This window comes from Lipotes vexillifer, unplaced genomic scaffold, assembly GCF_000442215.2.
Source record: "Lipotes vexillifer unplaced genomic scaffold, Lipotes_vexillifer_v1.1 scaffold1439, whole genome shotgun sequence".
In the NCBI taxonomy this organism is placed as follows: Eukaryota; Metazoa; Chordata; class Mammalia; order Artiodactyla; family Lipotidae; genus Lipotes; species Lipotes vexillifer.
Genome location: NW_006785059.1, coordinates 609,542 through 632,243, shown reverse-complemented (window position 1 = coordinate 632,243; position 22,702 = coordinate 609,542). Strand labels below are relative to the sequence as shown.

At 37.9% G+C, this 22,702-nt stretch overlaps 1 protein-coding gene across 5 annotated transcripts in view; it reads right to left on the bottom strand.

The window, feature by feature from the left end:
* Positions 1–22,702, bottom strand: part of CASK (calcium/calmodulin dependent serine protein kinase) — a 394,879-nt gene that overhangs the window by 121,208 nt on the left and 250,969 nt on the right. For all 5 annotated transcript variants that reach the window (XM_007457187.1, XM_007457185.1, XM_007457189.1 and 2 more), the window contains exons 6-8: positions 16,373–16,475; positions 10,353–10,528; positions 5,460–5,582 (exon numbers count right to left, since the gene is read on the bottom strand). In XM_007457187.1, the coding sequence (XP_007457249.1) occupies positions 5,460–5,582; positions 10,353–10,528; positions 16,373–16,475 (402 nt within the window). The remainder of the gene's footprint in view (positions 1–5,459; positions 5,583–10,352; positions 10,529–16,372; positions 16,476–22,702) is intronic.

Here is a 22,702-nt window from a genome sequence, read left to right as displayed (position 1 = left end):
AGAGGGAGAGAGACAGGGCCTGGGGAAAGCGGCTTGAAAGATACATGTCATGTCTGGATTCTAGAGCCAGAAACAGGCATTGGAGCTGATTTTTAAAGCACTCCCCAATCCACAGAATAAACTCTTCTTTTTCCAAAGTCTACATTTTAGTTAAGAGTTCTTGATAACAAGGAAATTAATGACTCAAAAGTGAAAGCAGCTAACAGAAGACTGAAAGCTAGAGAAAAGAAGTCTGACAGCGGAGGGACCCTAGGACTCAGAGGTGTGATCCTGTGGTGATATATCTGGGGTGTTTTTTTGGCCTCCTAACATATCCTCACCTGGGTGTGAGAGCAGCCCACAACCTGGAAACTCCCAGGGGAGTGCAGACAAAATGACCCCCAAGAAAAGCCTCCTCTCTTTAGCTAAAGGACTGAGAAGAGGTTGGCTCTGCAGGACAAGAACCCTTTTGACTTCATCCACTCCATTCCAGGGGATCACCATGAAAGAAGCCAAGTTCCTCCCCTTCAGAACACTTTCCACCAAACCAGCCCTGCCTGAAGCAAAGAAGAGCAAAGAGGTGGCACCCCACCCCTAGAGAACAGGGGCTGGATTACAAAGAGGAGGTAGCTGGGGAAGGAGGGGCTTTGGCACATCCCTAGTATACCCATGTATAAAACCAATGACAACCAACAGAGCAAGAACTTTGAGACAAAACTATGGTTTATGAAGTACCTCCCAGGTTCCAAATGAGCCTCTGGGTAGCATACAAGTGGGACAGACTAGATGAGTATTGCAAAGGCATTGAAAATGAAATTGGCATTTGAATCACAGCCCAGAGAAGTGGACTAGGACATGTGTTCTGAATCTAATTGGGTTAACTGCCTACCAAAATAGAAGATTTAAATAAGAATCATAGTCTCATAACATAATAATATTAAAAATGTGCAGCACAATATCCAGAAGTACTCCTCATACTAAGAACCAAGAAAATCTCAACTAAATTAAATTTAAATTTTGAAAGTTTAAAATACATCACTTCCACTCATGTTTAACCCTTCTACAGGCTTCCAAATTCTGAATATCTTGAATCACTCAACTGAGCCTCATCAATTTTCCTTCCTTAATCACTAAGCTTCTATAGGATCTCTTTGCTTCTACTGCTTGCATCCCGACAGGAAACCCACCTGTGCACAGTGTCCACAGGAATTATATGAGCATACTGCTTGCCCTGTATCATTGCTCAAAAGCCTGCAGTACCTTTTAACTCTCTATACCCTAATATCTAAAGTACTTAGTTTGGCATTCTAGATATATTCTTCTCTCAAACCAAATTTTCAGGCTACTACTACTGCAACCCTTCAAATAGCTGACTTTTGTATTATGCCAGTGTACCCTGACCCCATCCCTGAATGCCCTGAACACTTATAATGTTTTGCCTGTGCTCCTCTGTACCTCCCACATGGGCCCCCTTCAGTCCTACTAACATGTTACGTGCAGCCCTCTCTGGAGCGCTGGCCTACAGTGACCTCTCATGCCCTCCATTAGTCTTCCTGGGCTCATACTTCTGTATTCTTGTGAGGTGCTTCTCACGTGTGACTTCTTTGAGGTTATCTTTCTGTTTCTTTATGTTATATTAACAGCATTTGAAAATTCATTTCGTGGGCTGACTATGCCTTTCTCTCTCTAATAGGCTGGGAAGTTTAGTGCATAGCAGACTGTGAACTCTATTTCTAGTGAACACCTCTTCTGCTCACCATTCACTAAGGTGAAGTGGAGAGAGAGATAAGGACATAGTCAAAAAATTTTTTTAAATAAAATTATGCTTAAATTATGATTCCTGATATTTTCTAAGTAGATGAAATCACAAGATTGAGGAAAAAAGTCTGTTAAGGTACCTCATACCAGAAAACAAGTAAATAATAACAACCTCAAAGCATTATAAAAATGAGACAAAAGAAAAACAAATATTTTTCTGTATTAAACAGTCCTACCTGAAACTAAAAGTAATGTGATATGAATTCAGAAAAATGTCTATAGCAACGTACCTTACACTTTAATGAAGTACTTGATTCACCGTTCCTTGTGCACACTAGATGCTGAATATTCATTTAATTGGTGTGTTGATTGATTTTTCCAAAATTCAAATTGATTAGCCTAATATAAATACCCTTTTTGTCTTTATTATAGTCAATATACTTGGAGTCTATATATATTAAGGCTACAAAGGGTGTGAAAAGAGCTCAGTCGTTTATAAGAAAATTACAATCTTATTTGGCCTTACTTTTGTTGGAATGAATATTTACAGCAAACAGCACTAATTTAGATAAAAGTGTTAAATACATATAATTTAACAACCACAAGACATTCACATATTAATTGGTCTATTTACTCAAATTCCCTTTTGAGATGGTATGATTGAACAGGACTTTATTTTGTGGTTTGCCAAAGAAATAATAATTTTTTTGGACATAAAACAACGGTATCATAACTTTGGGTACTCTTCATTACAAGGATTTTATCATTTTATTTCTCTACATTGCAGTTATTCAGGAGTTTTTCATATTTAAACCATAGCTTAATTTTTTTTTTTTTTTTTTTTGCGGTACACGGGCCTCTCACTGTTGTGGCCTCTCCCGTTGCAGAGCACAGGCTCCGGACGCGCAGGCTCAGCGGCCATGGCTCACGGGCGCAGCCACTCCGTGGCATGTGGGATCCTCCCAGACCGGGGCACAAACCCGTGTCCCCTGCATCGGCAGGCGGACTCTCAACCACTGTGCCACCAGGGAAGCCCCATAGCTTAAATTTTAGCCATTGCTAAATTACCACCACTTATATGCACAGAAATGATTTAAAAGAGTACATGGAAAAGGACTGAAATATAAGCCTGTTCTCATCAGCTAGATAATATTCTCATTGAATTCTTCCATCTTCAAATAACACACTGCAGTGAAGGTAAACTGTAGTTCAGACATGGCATGTGACACTAAGTTCAAACAGCCTCCTGGAATTTTTTCATTTAAGTTACGGACACTTTTTGTCTTTTGCCTTTCTGGTGCCAGAAATCTATTGTGTATTAAGCTCAGATTATTTGGAAAAAGAACTATAATCATTGCAGGGATAAGGGTTTCCAAAAATAAATGTTATTAGTCAAGATATGCAAGATAATGAAAGTCAAATTTTCTAAAGGATCTTAAAAATGACTAATATGGCTGCCATTTTCACTGTTATTTGGCATTTAAACTAGCTTCAAACAAACAAAAGATCCCCATTATGAGAAACTGAGGCAAAGGAAAAATAGGAGTCCCCCCAAATGGTTTATTTCTGGGAGAAAATAAGTACAAGAAAGTATCTCAGAACTGTTTACTCTTTTCAGGAATAGCTACAACTGGGGAAATTCAAGTCAAGAATAACTAGAACCAAGTATCAGAGGGTTGAATGCAGATGTGAGAAGTAATATTCTTAAGGAGAATCAAGATCCACTGGAATCTCAACACTGTTTGATAATATTATTATTCATTGTCATCGCTGTTAAGATACATGATTAATCTATGTTTAAATGTACATTATTATTTTGCATAATTTCTGGGGAGGTAGCATCGTATAGTAGTATGAACATTTATTCATTCATTCACTCATTAAATCATTAACTAATATTTATGAGCACCTACTACATGTCAGACACTTTCAAAGGTTCTATACAGAAGTGAACCAACTGCGAAAAATTCCCACTCTTATGCAGCTTATATTTTATGGGAGTAGACAGATAAATAAGTAAAATATAAGTATGTCTCATGGTGACCAACACTATGGAAAAAACTAAGGCAGGGAAGGGGGATAGGGAATACTGGTGGCAGGGAACATTCCTTCTCTCAAATTTTAAATTGGGTGGTCAGGGAAGATCTTACCAAGAAGCTGATGTCTAAGCAAAGACCTGAAGATGGTGAGGGAATAAGTCATGAGGATACCTTGGGGAAGAGCATTCTAGGGAAAGGGCACGACTAACACAGAGGCACTGAGGCAAGTATGGGCCTGCTGAGGAACAGCAAGGAGGCCAACATGAGGGAACAAAGTGAGAAGAGGAGAGTAGTAAGGGGTGAAACCAGAGAGGTATTGGGGAGCAAAACTGTAAACTAAATTAAGAATACCTCAGGGGACAAGGCCTAGCCTAAAGGTATAAATTCAGGGTGTATAGATAGCATTTAAAGCCATTAAAACTAGATGAGGTTTCCAAGGGTCTGAGTGTAGATAGAAGGAGGAGGGGCTGTGGCACCCCACTGTGAAGACCTGGTGGGGGGAGATGAGAAAGAATCAGCACCATCTGAAAAGGAGCAGCCAGAGAGGTCGAAGGGAAACCAGGAGAGCAAGGTGTCCTGAAGGCAAGGGAGGACAGTGTTTTGGAAGGATGGATGTCAAATGTTGCTGATATGCCAAGAAGGAGAAACCTGATATTTGGCCACTAGACTCAGCAATGTGAAGGTCAGCAGTGACTTGACAAGAGCTATTTTAGTGGAGTTGGTAGCATTGCAAACCTGACTAGGGTGGGTTCAAGACAAAGAGATGGGAGAAACTGGAGAAAGTGAGTAGAGATAAATCTTTCTAGGAGTTTTGCTGTCAAGGAGAGCAAAGAATAGGGGTAGAAGCTGGAGGGGGTGGTAAGGTCAGGAGAAGATGTGTGTGTGTGTAATAAAAATAAACTGTAGCTTGTTAGATCCAAAAGAGGTAGGAAGTTGATGATGCCTGTAAGCGGACAAATGTGAGCGGTGACCTTGAGTAAGTGAACTGGATAGGATCTTGAGTACAAAGGAAGGGGGTGTGGCAGGCTGAATTAAAATCCTGGTTCCACCACTGACAACTTTTGTGACTTGGGGCAAGATTCTTAACCTCTCTGAGGCTTAGTTTTCTCACATGTAAAGTGAGAATTTCCTGGAACTGTTGAGCAGTGTAATGTCTTCATCAAATAGTACTGTCTCATTGAAGTCCCAAGTTATACCTTTAATACTTCATCAGCAGGATGCGATATAAAAAGAACTTTTAAAATCTGCCTTTTTCCTAAGACGATAAACCCATATCTAGTAACTACTGAAATAAAAATAATGCTATGAAGTACACATTCACACCCAAAATAATGATAATCACTTTTTAATTATCACACAGTTGAGTGCTATTTCCGTTGTTCATGTTGCACAACTTTGGAACATGTGTTGGTAGAGAACAAACAGGCCTTCCTCCCTGATGGATTCTGCCTTAATCCGCTTTTGCACCCTCTTGTGATGAGAGCTGAATGTCACTCGAATGGTACATCCTCTTAGATGTTTACAGAGGATGTACAGAAACAGCAAATAAGACGAACAAAACTGTAACGAAAAAATGCTCAGGAAAAAAAAAAAGGGTGGAAAGGGGCACCTTACAGAGCAATGCATTCCTGTCACTGGAACTGTTTAAACGAAGTATAGATGGCCACCTATGAGCTCATGTACCTTAAGCCATGGGTGATTCAGTGCTTCATAAACAGTGATCCTTTCAGCAGGATCCAGCATCAGCATGCGGCGTACTAGGTCTTTGGCACTTTCAGAGATATGGCTCCACTGCCTTGGATTCATCTGAAGAGGGGGAAAGGAAAATTACACAGTTATGTCCAGTGAGAAGTTAACATTCTCTGTTATTTAATATTCCTATGCTGTTTCAACGTGAATAAAATTCTTGGAGCAGGGTGGAGAAATCTGATTCTAAAGGCTTGCTTTCGAAGGAAGAAGAGGACAGATGCAATTCTTTTTCTGTTGTTGTTGTTCAATACATGAGAATTTGTAGGAGTAAATATTTGTTATACATGTTCTTCTTGTTATATATGTAATAATATTTTTAATAATTGAAGAATAGAATGTTCATGATTCCAGGTTCTACCTCAGCTAAAATAAAGAGTCTAGAATGTAGACTCTAAAAAGGTTAGAATACTTTGATCCAGAAAGGACTAAAATAAAATTTTAAAATTTGAAGAAATATTTTTAATATTTTGCTTTTAAAACTTGGAATTAGCAGTAATTGTGAAGCTACGCAAAGTAGCTTTTATTAATAGACTTTGGTCACTGTATGTCATTTTCAGTATTTAGGAAAAAATATACCATTACTAAAGGCCTTCCAAAAAAACCCAATTCACTTGTATATTGCTCTTAAAGAAGTTACTTTTCTTTCTCTTTTAGAGATGAGACAACTAAGCCACAAGGTAAATTAACTAAAGTCAAACAAAAAAATTATGAGTTGTTCCTAAGACACACAACTTGTGAGAAAGGCTGTGGATCTATGAGGAAAAGAGTTGGAAGGCTCCTGGGAAAAGGGGTATGTCTGAGACCAGGAACCAGGAAAAAATGGAAAGGAATGCTTAGGGCTTGGAGTTCGGAAGGTAAGTGGGGACAGGAGGGTAGAGATGGAGTAGGGTCTCACTCCCTATTTAATATGAGGAAACTGACTGACTGGGTGAGCTCATGGGAGCTGCCTGGTGCCAGGAGCTTTACGCAATGCCATGGCTTTAACTGGCAGAGACCTTTGTCACCTCCTAAGGGAGAAAGATGCAGAATAAAGTCCACAACAGGTTAAAGGCAAATGAAATCACAACTTGCATCACAGTACACATGAATCATTATGATCTCGCCAAGGGTTAGTATTAGACATTTCGCTCTGGCTAACGTGAGGCTTTGTTCTAGTAGACGTGGAGTGGAAAATGTTCCATTTTCTTTTTCTAACAGGCAGAATTCCAAACGATAGTCACTTCTCTTGTCAGATTCCTTAATTAAAATGAATGCCATGAGACTGTTGAAATATTGTCATCCTACTGAAATTGTGATCAGTTAACGAGTTTGAAATAAGGAGGTAAGTGATAAGATGGGGCTTAGATAGCCTTGTTTCCTCTTCCCCATCTTGGAGCTGATGTAGTCTTTAAAGTTTGAATGATCTGTCCTCAGGAAAGGGGTTGAGAAATCATCTGAAAGTGGTGGTAAGACTTCTGAAGTGAACAGAGGTTGAGAAGTATACTCCCCAGTCCTTTTTATGAGGAAGCCCAATCCAGGGTTTTCTCTTCCTTTGGCAGAGAAGACTAGTTGAAATTAATTTGGGAGGTTGAGTACATAAGGGGGAACAAAACAGGGCTATAAAACAGTCTCACTTATTTGAATACTAAAGCCAGGCAGCTAAGGACTCCTGCTGTGTAGATACCAACTGGCTATCCAGAAATAAGTGATATAAGATGACACTATCTTTTAGAGACTTTGTGAAATATATTTCTGTCCTTTATAAAAAAATTAATTGAAATTAAATGTTAGCATATATTTTAGCTAAATAGTATTCTCCCATATTGACCTTAAAAGATCAAGTAAGCTACTAAACAAGAATAAAAAGTTAAAATAAAATCATTTAAGACCAGTAGTAGTTTATAAACTATGACAATTTAAATGTACTACATTTAAAATACGTCATCAAAACTTTCTTGAAAATACTCATAGAGATCAAGGATTTTAATATTTTTTCTGTTAAGGACCACCAGGGTGATAAAATGATATTTTTGAGATCTGCTTCAAAATAATCTAGTAGCATGTGGAATATAGATAAAACAAGACTGGCTGTACGTTGATAAGTGTTAAAGCTAGGGGTTCATTATACTATTATCTCTACTATTTTGTTTGTTAGAAATTTTCAGTAATAAAAAATGTAAAAATAAATGCTGACACAATCACAGCACAGTATTTTTTTTTAAAGGCCCAATAGGTTCATCACTGATGGTAGAGATGGAGCTATACTTCAAACTAAGATGCTGAAAACCTGAGGCTTTTGTAAGGAAAGCCATGAATATAAGTGAGAGGTGAGGTTAGCCAAGTAATAGTGCATACGAATTAACCTCAAAGCTTCAAACCCCCAGGTACAGAAATTATGGTACAGCTGCCACCATCCATCTGACTATATTATACTATAATGCTAAGAATAGGAAATTTTCAAACAAATTTTTGGACATATGTGAACAGTCCAAGTTTTTTTTTTTTAATCAAAGAAACAAAGATAACTATTCAATGCTTTAAAAATAGACAAAATCAAATACCAGAAGCTGTTGGAATGAAGCACATTGCCTTGGAAACCAGGAAGTTAGCAACTGAACAAACACAAAAGAAGAATTCTATTATTAGTGAATGCTTATAACTCAAAAAGGCAGGTGGGAGATTTTATTATATGGTACCTAAGTCATAAGCCGCTGTGAGGATGAAAAGAGTTAATATAAGTAAAGTGCTTAGAATAGTTCCTGGAACATAGTAAGTGCTATGTATGAGTTAGCTATCATTATTGCTAGTATTATTATTATGCTGATGCATTACTGTGTTTATTTTCATATGCTAGTATCTGTGATTTCACTTGGCAAAATTCAACCAGAAAGCCAAAACCGTGCATTCCTGATAGCCACTTACAATTTCAAGGGATTGGAGGGGGATGATTACTTACAAGCAGTTTCCTGAGACTTTTAGTTACCTTGAAAGGATTGATTTTATTCCCCAGTGGTCAATTGACTCTAAGAGAAGCAGAAAAACCTATACTTAAAACATCTTTCTCTGTTAACAGAGTTTTGGCATATATCTTAATCCAAATAAAATAAAAGACAAACCTGTATGCCTTTATAAGCTGATGGTACATAAAGCCCAAGGGAAAAAAAGTACAGCCCATTCTCACCTTCTCACTTCCACAAGCTTCAGTTATGGCTTAAAGGATAAAGCTACAACTCTGAAACTACTTTACCTTTCATTTCGTTTTTTTTTCTTTTTCTTTATTTGTTTCAAGTCCCATATAAAATTCTAACATAACTGAGGAAATGAAAAAAGAAAACTTTAGGGGCCTGACAGTTTTGGAGTGTAGTGTTATATAAACCTGTGTGTTTCGTTTTATGTTGCCAGGCATGGCTGAAAATGAAACAGTGATTCTGTTGAATAGAAAGTACATGTGTTAATAATAACGGGAGGAAAAAGAACTTCCTCAAAATAAGCTGCCCCGATTTGATATCCAGACACATACTCCTCTGTATGCTTCCCATACAGAGCATCCTATTCCGTCAGCCAGACTCATACTCCTCTGTATGCTTCCCATACAGAGCATCCTATTCCGTCAGCCATACAAGGTAGTACAGGGCAATAAAGTATAAGAGCTCGGGTAGTGAAACCAACCTTAAGCTTATTTCTAAGAATCTCCTAGGTCTTTTTGGTATAGCCACTCATAATGTCAGTAATGACTTCTTAAATTACTTAGTAATGAAAGTAATAATGTACTAATCAGGAGTCTGTGAATAGTACATGCAGTTTCCAATTCACAGTAGCCAAAGATGAATATAAATATTTAAATCACACCAAAATGGCTCTAAATTATATTATGAAATGCTGTTGTGATGCTGGCATTTCAGTTTATCCTGGAAGGTAAATGGCAAATTTTTCAGCTGTGCTTGCTGACTACATAAAATGCAATAAAATAACATGTATGATAAAGCAAAATCAAATAAAGGCTAATAGACACTAAATCTAAAATTAAGATAAAGAATGACTAATTACCTGGATGAAATTTCCATTTTAACTTTACAAATCAAGCAAAAAGTAATAAAAATAAAGCCCTTTTCTCAAATTACACAAAGAAGGGCCAAAGAAGTTTATTTTCCAGCTTAGCCTGAATAAGTGGGTTCGGCCACTAGACAGCTAATGGAAACTATAAAATCTGGGCACAGGTTTGTCACAAACACCTTACCCAGGGTAAAATAAAAGGTCAAATTTGCTCACAATAAATTCCAAGGAGCAGTCCAAATTCTTTCCCTGAGCTAGAATTTTATTTGAAATAAGTAGGGCACCAACCAATTTCTTTGACTTAGCTAAAGAGGCAGTTTTGCTAGAATGTACTTGTAAAAAAATTTGATTTGTAGTGTGGCTTTATGACTCTGAGAGCCCAGGACTCTTACACTGTTGATTTAGCACATGGAGGAAAAGGGGAACATCCATCTGATCTCTGGTTTTTACACTGTATCAAAGACGAGTGGGGACCCTGTTTTCTGGACTGAACACAGAGCTGGAATCCAAATACATGGGATAGACTTTAGAGGCAGCACAGAGGGAATGAGAAGGGAGGGGTGAGGCAATAGTTGTTTTAAAGCCAGTCATCTGGATGACAGTTCAGCTGATAGGGTCAAATTTATTTGAGGCCTTTGTTGCCTAACAAGGCTGGTGGATCAATGATGCAAGCATCTCTGACTGGGTGACTATGTGACAACCAGTAAGTAATCCAAAGACAGACAGCAACTTCAAAACACATTTTTCAGAATAATTTAATCTCAGTGGAAAAATAAAACGTTCATAATATGTTACCTTATATTTTCCTTTAATAATGCCTTCAAACAATCTTTCCTTGGTTCCATAAAAAGGCAAACAACCGCTTAGCAGGATAAAAAGGATCACGCCACAACCCCAGACATCTACAGGTTTTCCATAAGGCTCTCTTTTGACAACTTCTGGGGCCATAAAATGAGGTGTTCCAACTCGTCCTACATTTAAAATGACAACATCAAGGAAAAATGTTTACATAAAATGGGATTTTTGTTTCCCATTTGAAAACTGAAAATAAGAGAACAATAACAGTGTGAATGACAAGGTTAACAATGCAAATATTCTCTTACCACCTCTCCCCTCCTCTATAAAATCAAGGAAAAAAGGCAGAAAGAAAAAAATTATTTATCTAATCACGTCTTGAAAATATTGAGCCCAGGAGAGGTACTTTGTCTTCTAACACTGTTACTTCCTATTGAATTCCATAGGATGCATGGTAAGTATTTACCTATTTGTTGCTTCATGAAGAAGTTGTTTAAAGTTTCTAATTTTCACAAGTTTGAAAATTACTAAAAATACAGAGCAGAGGCAGGGGCAGGGAGAGGGGGGGCAAGTGAGAAAATATCTGTAGAGAAAAAGATTACTTTTGACTGCCAAATAGAAATTCTCAAATTAAACCTAATGCTGAGAACTTTTATTTGGAATATGAATCTGAAATCCTGTTCGGTTGATTTTAGGAATTAATTGCAGCAATTAACAATGGTTAGTAATATTTTGTTATAATAAGATTTTTTAGCTTCCTCCAAATGTTAACATTTGAACAGAATGAGAGCAAATATATGACATAAACCAAAGTAAAATCATGAAGCTCCTCCCATTCAATCTTCTTTGACTTCTATCTTCTTTGAAACGCTTTTTTCTTTTTTTCCTATCAAAGTTAGGTTTCAGGAAGGAATCTGAAAGCAGTTGTTTGTACACTAGTAACCATCTTTAACTCAGCATCCCAAAAGAAGTCTTTTCTTCTACTGGAGAACGAAAGGCTTGTACCCTGTACGGAAATTGCTGTGGGAGGGGAACTGCCCACCAGACTTGGCAGCTCTTCTAGCTCTATGCAGGCCCCTCCTCTCCTCCCTTTCCCTCTACAGCCCCACCCTCATCATCACGAGTCCAAGATAATTTTTATTTTGAAGCTTGCACAAAACTTTATGTAGAGCTCAGAACTGTGATCAGAGTTTAAAAAAAGACTTCAGAGATCTTCTAATCCAGATAGAGAGAATATATCATAAAAGTCTTGTTGGTGATTGTCAAACCTGGTTGGGATGAGAAGGATAAAGCAGCTCTTAGCTTGTGTCCTGGGAATATTCCTTTGCTGCAGATCAAAATGGTTCCTCTCCTTCCCCCATAATAAAAGAGATTAAGTTCAGGGTTCAGGGAGTGAAAATATTTTTATTTAAAATGTATAGTAGATCAGTGAAAACTCTACTGGTTAGAAGGAAAGACTTTTATTTCCATATTGCCCCATTTGGTTTCCTCAAGTAACAAAAAGAAGTTGAAATGATGAGAACTAAGCCTTCTACTTCATTACTAGCCTGGATAGGGCAGTGCCCTTGGAGAATTTGCCTTGGTCTGATGGACAGGAGCTGGTAAAAGTAGGGAAAAGCAGGGTAAGAGATCAGAGTACTGGTACCAGGGCACCAGCCAGGTACCTGCTGATGGTTGGGATACTGCTTTGAAATTCACCTTGACTCCTACTATTTCCCTTACAAGGCAGGACCAAGCATCTCAAAATGTAGGCCTCAATCTGGGACTAGTCAGAGCCACCACAGCCACCCCCGGCCATCCAGGGGAGGTTCTTTCCATTTATCCATATTGAAGACTACCCTGGTTCTGGAGAATTAGGGTTCATCCTTGAGGAATACACACGTCTTTTGGTTCAAGAATCTGCTTATAGATGAAAGGGGAAAAGACCATGGTAGAAAGAATACATAGGAATGATTTTTTTATTTCATGAAGATCGGTAGGTGTGAAAGGACTGGAGTCAACCTTTAACATACACCAACCTCCCCAATTTCCTGGTTTGTGATCACTTGACTTATCCTTCTTTGTGGTCACTTGATTTTTATGACTTTGACCACAGAATTCTAAGAACGGGAAGCCAATTACCAAGCCAAATTAAACGTCACTGTATATGAGACGCTTCCGATGTACATTTAAATGTTACCTTTTTTGATAATATAATAAAAGCTTATTACCTAGAACCTCAGGGTGGGGAGAGTTGTTCTGAATAGGTACACATTCAATACTTTAGGGCCTGGATCTTTACACACCAAAACCTTTTTACTTTAATAATTTTGGATGGCTCTCTTTGTACAATTTCCTGACTTCCCTTACACAAGATGCTGTATATAATTTAACCTCTTCTTGATGACTCAGAATTATCATTGTGGATACCAATGAAAGAACTCTGGTATGGAACCAAAATCGCCCTTGGGAACTTCAGAGGTATGCAAGGGTTCATTTCTTCAGTACCAAAAGGCTGCTGTGCTTTCCAACTTTTGGTGTCTGCTCAATGTATTTCTTTCTGTCAGGCTTTCATTTCTTTTCTTTCACTATGCTTACTCTAGCCTTGTCTTCTCCTAATTTTTGCATAAAATCTGCTATAAACTGTAATCTCATTAGAAACCAGACTCTTTCATTTAGTAAAAATTTCCTAAGTGCCTGCTAGGTCCCAGACACAACCTACGACCACTGTGGGCATACAAGAGATAAGCCATGGTCCCCCCCTTGCCCTCACAAACCTCAGTCTTTGATATAATTACAAATCCCTGCATCAAATGCTACATGGAGGTATGTAGCCCAGATAGCTATGGTAATATGGGAGAGAGGGGATGGGGTTACCTCACTTGGGATGGTGAAGATCAGCCTGCTTTTAAGAGATGATTGTTAGCTCAGCCTTCAAGAATACTTAGTTAACTAGATACATAAAATGACAAAAGGTGTTCTAACCAGAGGGAAGAGCAGGTGCAAGGTATGAAGGAACACGAATCCACAAAAGTTTCTGAAAAATGGAAGCACGTCAGCCTCAGAGTGTGTCTTTAGATGCTCACTTGAGAGAACCATGAACAGGTATTAAGGGCAGGAAATGCCTTGCTGCTATTATAATTATTTCCTAGGTTCCTAGATATATTCTGGATAAGTGAGTTTTCCAAACAGCTGAGTTTCAGATAGGGGAAGTGTAAATATACGTAAATGGTTTTTACTATATGGAACATATAAAGGAGAGAATTCCTTTCTATTTGGGGGACTGAGTGATCAAAGATTCTAATCTGACAGGAAAATAGCTTTCTGTTAAATATTAGCAAATGAGCTGATAAATAGTAAAATTTTTAAAAGTATCGATACCTTAAACAACATGAAAGCTTTTTATAAGAGAAATCATTTATGCCTTATCTACATCTGTAGACTGTATTTTAAAAGACATTGCAATGCCTGAAGTAGTTATTTCAAGACTGCAAGGAAAGGTATGTTTAAGAAACGACAATATTTTGACCATCACAAAGTATTTTAATTCTAGAAGAATTGAGAAAAATAAATTTTGCATAACTGACACACTGTGGGTTAAAAATCAGCTTTAAAAATATACAATTTAGGGGAAAGATTCATGGACTTTTGGAAAATAGATTAACATGTAAAAAATGTCTGGGTAAATCGAATGAATCCGTTTTTCCCCTTCAGTTAAGATGCACAGTAAAATATGAAGCCCATACCATTTTTAATACTAACAGGATGAAGATCCAGACCAAGAGAAACAAAGACGCTATAATATATATAGCATACAAAAGGAATATAGCATATATAGCATATAGTATATAGCATATAAAAGGAATTCGTTTTATTTCATATCATCCCATCAACTGTGAGGATGTAATCATCAGAAATTATGTGTTATTTAATTGTGTAGTCTTAACATGGGGGTGGTTTGTACAAATACCGGATTTGAGAGAGTTAGTTTAACAGCAATGTTTGTTTAAAAACAACAATTTAAGATTTGTAGTTGATTGCACGATTAACATGAGCCAGCAGTGTTACAGGGTTATCCAAAAAGTTCATGCAATTTTGGGAGCCTGACAGAAACGTAAGATCCACGGCAAAAGAAGTGATAACCTCAAGCTTCTGTGTGCTTGGAAGTACCTGTAGTTGTGCTCAGTTTTGGCTCTGTACTTGGTGCACAGTCAGGAGACTCTGAACCAGTTTATGTGAGGAATGGCTAAATTAACCTAGGCAAGTTAACTTGGATAGGACTTAGGGGAACATTATAGCTGTGTTCAAGCATCTGAATGACTATCATATGGAAGGATTAAAATTGTTTACTGTGGCTCCAAAAGTCAGAATTAGGACCACTGGGCGGAAGTTACAGGAAGACAGACTTCCATTCAATGCAAGGATGAACGTTTCAATACTTAGGAGCTTTCCAAAAATGGAATGAACTGTCCTGGGACACAGTGAATTCTTTGCCACGTGAGGAATTAAACTAGAGCTCAGTCCTTTGCTGGGAATTTTATGAGAGAATTCAATCATTAGTTACAAGACTGGAGAAGTTAAGGCCCCTTCGAATTCTGAGATTCAATGATTCTGTGATTAAACTGTTCTTCGTTACCTGACCCTATGGTCAGTCTTCTAATCACAGATGAAAAATTTCAAAACTTTTCATTAGTTTTGAATTCACTAGTTCATTAGAATTAGAAGGAAAAAAAATCAGTTTTCAAAACTATACTCAACTTGCAGTTTCTCAGATTCTTGGAAATTATTAGAAGAAAATGCAAAACTAGAGGGCTTCCCTGGTGGCGCAGTGGTTGAGAGTCCACCTGCCGATGGGATTCGTGCCCCGGTCCGGGAAGATCCCACATGCTGCGGAGCGGCTGGGCCCGTGAGCCATGGCCGCTGGGCCTGCGCGTCTGGAGCCTGTGCTCCGCAACGGGAGAGACCACAACAGTGAGAGGCCCGCGTACCGCAAAAAAAAAAAAAAAAAAAAAAAAAAAAAAAAAAAAAACTACAAGAAAATCTAAACACAATTTAATTTTAGAGGGCAATGTGGTAAAATAATGATTTAAAGAATACAACTATGACTCATGGCTCATTTTTCAGAAGATGGTCTATGTTAATACTGCTTCGATGTTTTAGTAACAGTGAATTAAATGAAATATCCTGTGTAAAAGATTATTATTTTGATATTTATCATTTGTTAGGTATTTGAATTTAATACTGTTGATATGTTTCCTCTTTGTGAAGGCTGGCAGTACTTCGAGATGGAAAATATAAAGCAATGCCTAGAAGATTGGTAGTCTGCAGAAGGGAGAACTAAGTAATTTGCAAAACTAAAGAACAAAACTAAAAACAGGGCAGCATTCTGAGCTGGAATCTACTGAAAGGAATAAATAAAACCAAATAGTTGAATCTGTAATTAGCATCCACCTGTGTACACTGGTGAAGAAAGTTTCCATTTGAACTTTTCTTCTTTTTTTTCTGGCATGGGAATTTTCCAATTATGTTTGTTTTGGCTAATAATAAAATTAGTCTATACTCACATCTGCTTGCTCTTCCCAAATACACAGATTGATGGCTTCAGTGGGACTCTTTCACAAGTGGAAAGAGGAAAACAGTGTGAAATTAAAAATTAGCCATAGATGTAACCTGAAAGTAGTTAATCCACACATTTTACATTTGACTTCGTTTGGCCAGTTCAACTTTAAAAGTCACTTTGCCTCAAATATCATCTTCTTCCAATACTGTTTTAATCTTTGTATGTTGGGTCTCTTCCCTGTTAAGTGTTGGGGATACAAAGAGTAAAAAGACAGAGTCTATTATCTTAAGGGACTAGAATTCTAATTATGACTACAGAATTATTAAATTCAAAACTACATTATGGCACTTTTGTGGGTGGGTTAGGGTGAGGTAGAATGCGGTATGAAACACTGAGGATGGACTAATATTTGGTTTGAAAGTTTTACACCAGTCTGAAAGTGACGAGGTTTTGAAGGAAATTTTAAAAATAGTGTTCTTACCTCCAGCTACAAGTCCAGACTCCCCTAATTGAATAGCTACCCCAAAGCCCCCAAGTTTAACAGGTGCCGAGTTTTCCTTTGAGGCAAGGAGAACACAGTGGGGCTGAAAAGAAAAACAAACAAACCAACCAAAGTTAAGGATTAACTGAAGACAAACAATTCAATTTACACAAAACCGAATAACATGACCATATTGTAATACTTTAAAAACTGGAATTACTTTGGATGTTTGAATTATTTCTCTGTTCTCACTTCTGGCTGATTTCTCCAAAGACTTACCTGTTTTATCCAATATTTTTCAGGAATTATTTGTTTCCAAGACTAGGGTGTGGTGCTAGGAATTACTTAGGAAGCATGGATGTTCAAGACAGACATGTTTTCTGCCTTTTCATGCAATATTTTCTTCCTTTGAGTGACACTCTACATTTAAGGAAAAATATATTTTATACCTGTGTTTCTTGTAACCTCTGACTTGACCTACAGAGCCACTGTATCTTGGCCCTTAGGGGATGTTGATGGCCCTTTCTTTGTCCACTCTCCCACCATCCTATTTCTTTTCTTTATTCATTCCACCCCCAAGTAAGAAGAGTCAGATTTAATGACTTTAGCTGAGCCTGGCTCCTGGGGAGTTCAGTGCTCTTCCTGGGGTCTTTTCTCTGGACCTGCCCTTCCTCTCTGTGGGAATGGGAGGTGAGAAAGGAGAAGGGGGAAAGGAGACTACTTGGCTGGGCTCTAGTCCAGGGTAAAGACAAACTCCCCGAGGAGTAGCTGCTTGACCAGGGCTAAGAATCATATGCTTTGTGGTCACAATGAGAGTTTCTTTGGAGGAGCTTGTCCTCTGCATCTGCCTCTTTCTGAGACCTTGTTGGGGCTGGTGTCAGGAAAGCATTTAATTGTAGGGAACTGTGGTCTCTGCTCAAATACTATGCTCCCCAACATGACTAACATTACATATGCTATGACCTGTTCTTAAAATACCCGTTAGTGAAAAAGGCAAGCCTCTTCAGGCTTGGAAGATAAAAGTATTTTTTATTCTGTCCTACACTTGCTCATACATAAAATGACACAGTTTTAGTTCAGGTTTAGCCTACATGAGAGTGGGCATGAAGAGACCTGTGCAATAAAACTCTGAGCTGGTACACCCGGAGAGATGTTTGATGATGGATACGCAAAAGTGGGAGGGATCCTTACTCTGCCCAATGAAAGCATCAGGGTTCCACTTTGGAAGTTACTTTTTGTCCAAGGCTGTTTAAAGACCTTTACGATAGAGTCTAGCACAAAGAAAGATGAGCCCTTGAACATAAATGTATGTATGACTGTGTATGAGTTAGAGAAAGAGAGGAGAGAAGAAGCAAGTGTACAGGAATGGTGAGTAAACTGCAGGAAGACACAAAGTAGCCAGAAGGGTCTATGGAAGAACAAGCAAACCTCTGTAGAAACCAACTGATAAAGAGTGCTCTCCCTCAATGAGAACTTTCAGCTGGTTCAAACAGAGATCAATGACAACAGACCTGAAGAAAAAAGCAATAGCCCTAGCATGACTGTAGTGTGGGGCACAGCAAATGAACCAGCCTAGAAAACGATGGCCATAATGCAGAAGAAGAAAATACAAACTAGACCCAGACAGGGTTTCCTGGCCAGTGTCTTCATCACCTTCTTAGGAAGGAGTAGTAGAAGCTTAAATCAGAATCCCAGAGTATATACTTTATATAGTTTGTTGACTATATTTATGCTTAAGTTAATGTTACACTGAGATCTATGTATCCATCAGCGCACGGATTCAGTCACTCTCAACAAACCCTTAAGTGAGATGTCATAAAATTGGAATTTAAGATAGAGAATAAACAAAGAAACCAACATATGTAAATGAATACAAGACTAGGTAGTGTTAAGTGCCATGAAGTAAAATTAGGCTGGTAGGGAAGTAGGTGTGACAGGTTTGAAGACTAGGGAGCTGCTATTTAATAAGAGAAGGGGTGTCAGAGAAGGCCTCTCTAATAGGGTAATATGTGAACACAGACCAGAATGAAGTCGCAGAGCAAACCACATGGAAGCAAGATCTTGGTGTGGAGGATAATAAGTACAAAGGCCCAGAGGCACGAAGGGGGTTGGTATGTTTGGAGAAGAGTAAAGAAGCCAGTGTGTTGGGAAAGGAATGAACAAAGGCAAGAGTGGTGGAAAATGCGATTCAGATGATCAAAGACACTGTGGTCTAGGGTTTTGAAGTCAAGGCCAGAACTCTGGGTTTTAGGCTGAGCAAGATAGAAAACCACTGGAAAGTTTTGAGCAGGAGAGCATTAAGATGAGTTTTAGGTTTTGAAAGGATCACTTGAGCTGCTGCGTGGAGAAGAGATTGCAAGGGCACAAGTGTGGAAGAAAGGAGACCAGGTAGGAGGCTTCTGCGGTTGTCTATAATGATTTATAGATTTTTAATATTTTTGATGTGTTTTAATCAACTGCAGTCATTATTCATTTTCATGCTCGAATTGTCCTGTTTTTGGCCAGTGAGAGCCCGTACTTAAGTCAGCTTTTATGCCCTTTTGTAAGACTCTAGGAGTCTGATAACTTCCTTGCTTTCAGGCACAAGGTGTTCAAGGCTTGTCTTGTTCATTTCTTGCCCCAGAATTGGAGCTGGCCATTTCTCCAAACAGCCCCATTTCTGTTTAGTGGGTAAAGGTACTTAAATCCACAATATGGATATTAGGTATAGTACTGCTATTAGGTTATCGCTGCTTCGACTCTTCAAGCGGACATAGCTAAAAATTACTTATTTTTTAGAAGAAAAAAAAAATCACCAATTCATACTGATGCTTCTTCCTACTCAATTATAGTTTTTAATTTTTCTTTGATTTTGTCAGATAATGTTGGTACCTAATGACATTAACATAATCATTCATTTGCTTTTTCCTTTAATGTGTGTGTATAAAAGTTTCAAAATAACAACATTTCCATTACCAGTAACAACAAAACCACTGTATGCTGTTTAGGATTTCTTCATGATTCTTTTTGTCAGATGTATCAAAATACTGTTTTACTATTCAACAAAGTAAGAATTCATGAGTCTATGCTGATGTAAATAAATAAGTAAATGAATGGGGAGAAGGAAAAGCTTTCCTTTAAGTAGAAAATCAATTCATAAATGTAGAATAAATTCTGGCATTAGAAAATCACCATTTGGCAGTTATCATCGTAATAACTGAGTCAGATAAGAACCAGCAAAGGGTTCTAACTAGTGGGTGAAAGCCTGAAGAGTGGCAGGATGTTTGTATAATCTCAGAGTAGCTCCCCACAGGATACTTACTAACTACAAAAGGTAAAATGTTAACATATGGGGAATCTGAGCAAAAGGTGTCTGAAATTCCTTGTACTTTTCTTGTACAATAACTTTTCTGTAAATCTAAAATTATGTAAAGTGAAAACAAAACAAAACAACCCACCCTATTTTAAAGTCACTTAAAAGAATTCTCCTTGTGGTTATACTTTCAATTTGTTACATAGTGAGGCCAATTTGTTTTAATTAGATTTTGACTTAATTTGGTGTTTTAATTATACAAAACGTACACAAAGTTCCAAAGGCAAAACCATAAACAAATACCTTTCAGAGAGGCCTAGCTTTTGTCCCCTCTCCTCGTGCCCAATTTCTCTCTCCTCATTGGCATTAGTTTTTGGTTTATCCTTCCATTGTTTGGTTTTGTTTTGAAAATGAGACAATACATACAAATACTCAAAATTTTCACATAACAACACGTGCATTAGATGACTCCATAGCATTACCTAGACATCTTCAGGGAGGTTTGTTTTTTTGTTTTGTTTTTTTAAAGAGAGACATTTGTGCGCTGATGGGAAAGATCCTGTAGAAAGGAAAAAACAACCTCAGAAGAGAAAGGGGATGGGATATAATATGCAAGTGGGAAGGGGGTTGGCCCTAGTGACAGCGAAGAAGGCAGGATACAGGGGCACCTGTAGATGCAGGCAGATGTGGATGTAAGAATATAAGGAAGTTCTCTTCTGAGCACTTCTATTTTCCATTTACTTGAAATAAAAAGTGATCAGCAGGTGGGAGTGAGGAAGGAGAAGGGGTTGCTGGCAGAAGAGTGAAAGTGTGAAAAGGGTTTTCAAAGATCATGAAAATGAACTAAGACAGTGGTTGGCAAACTTTAGTATCATAATCACACAGATCTGCTGGCCTACATCCCCAGAGTTTCTGACTCATAAGGTCTGGGATGAGCTTAAGGATGTGCATCTCTAACAAGGTCCTGAGTGATGGTTGTTTTGTTTGTTTGTTTTGTCCTGAGTAATGTTGATGCTACTGGTCTAGGAGCCATACTTTGAGAACCACCAGACTAAGGAAATATAGCAGGACTGTTGGCAGCATAGGGGCCCACTCGAGGTTTGTGGTCATGAGTTTGAAGCAAGACCAATCAGCACTCTTCTGTGTTTGTGCCCAGCAGTCCTCATTTTAGCTGGTGAGGTTCAGGCCTGGAGTGGGTGGTGAGCTGAATTTAACAAGGGTTGGGATCTAGATAAGAGAGGCCGGTAATATCATAAATGGATGGCACCAAACAAACATATCCGTTTATTTCTTCTTTTCTACTTCTATCTTTTGTATAAATAAAAAGCTAAGATATCAACAGAGTTCAAGGAAGGGGAAGGGTGAGCAGAAGAGCATGTATGGGAATAAGCTGAGAACACCAAAACAAAAAGCAGAAAGTTCAGAATGAACAGGAAAAAGCTCATATAAAGGAAGAACTAAGAAAAGCTTACATTCAAACCTGGTCACAGTAGGGTCATCAGGGAACTGAAGATTAAAACAGAATTAGTGTTTTGAAAAGGGATGGCTTAGGTGTGGAAAAATAGCTAGCATGATAAAAATTTTATATTAGATTTTATGAAATAGAACATATAATAGATAACACTATTTAGCCATTTAAATAAATCCTGCCAGGATCCCGAAAAGATATTTGTACACCCATGTTTACTGCAGCATTATTCACAATAGTCAAGAGGTGGAAGCAACCCAAATGTCCACTGACAGATGAATGGATAAAGAAAATATGGTATATACATACAATGGAATATTATGTAGCTTGAAAAAGCAGGAAATCCTGTCACATGGTACAACATGGGTGAACCTCAAGGATATTATGCTAAACGAAATAAGCCCGTCATAAAAGGACAAATACTGTACGATCTGACTCAAATGAATTACCTAGACTAGTCAAAAATCATAGAAAGTAGAAAGGTAGTTGCAAAGGGTAGGGGAAGAGGGAGAGGGGGCTAATGTTTAGTGGACACAGACTTTCAGTTTGGCAAGATGAAAAATTTCTATATATAAACACAACAATAAGTATATTTAACACTACTGAACAATATAAATATACCTAACACTACTGAACTGTACATTTTAAAATAGTTAAGATAGTTAATTTAATGTTATGTGTTTTTTAACAACACACACACACACACACACAAAATTCCTCCTAGACCAATACAGTAATCATCTTCCTTCTCACAAGTTCTAGAGTGAAGTAAGAGCTACAAAATATTTTTATTCTGGCAATTTAAAAATATTCTGTCCCATGTGTCATATTTATAACAAACTAAAAGCTCTGGAGAATATGATGTTTAGAAGAGTGTATGTACCCAGAAATAATCAGAATGTTAGATAAAGCCTAATGAGTTAAATATTATTTAGTGTAAAGTAAACAAAGCTACAGGGTAACAATTATGAGGAGGATAATAACTAACTTCTTCATTTCAGATGACAACAAAAAAGAAGAAATGACATTAAACTGCAGGGCCAACAGTTACATAGATGGACAGATAGTGGTTAAATATTGGACTAGGAAAAAAAAAAACCCTGCAGAATTACTTCATTATTTTCTTTAAAATATAGGAGATATTTTAATTTACTTGGGAGAGTTCATCATGGTGCTAAAAAGGAGAGAATACTATCACAAATTTCATCTAATCCTAAAATTATAAGATTGTTTTAGAAAATAAATCCAAGGCCTTAAGGGAATACATGAAAAATACTAAATAACACACAGATCAAATAAACCTTTTAAAAATTAAGTAATAAAATAATTCATTACTCATGTTACTATAATGCAATACAGGTGTTGACTTAAAAAAAATGCACAGGCTTCCCTGGTGGCGCAGTGGTTGAGAGTCCGCCTGCCGATGCAGGGGACACGGGTTCGTGCCCCTGTCTGGGAAGATCCCACATGCCGCGGAGCGGCTGGGCCCATGAGCCATGGCCGCTGAGCCTGCTTGTCCGGAGCCTGTGCTCCGCAACGGGAGAGGCCACAGCAGTGAGAGGCCCGTGTA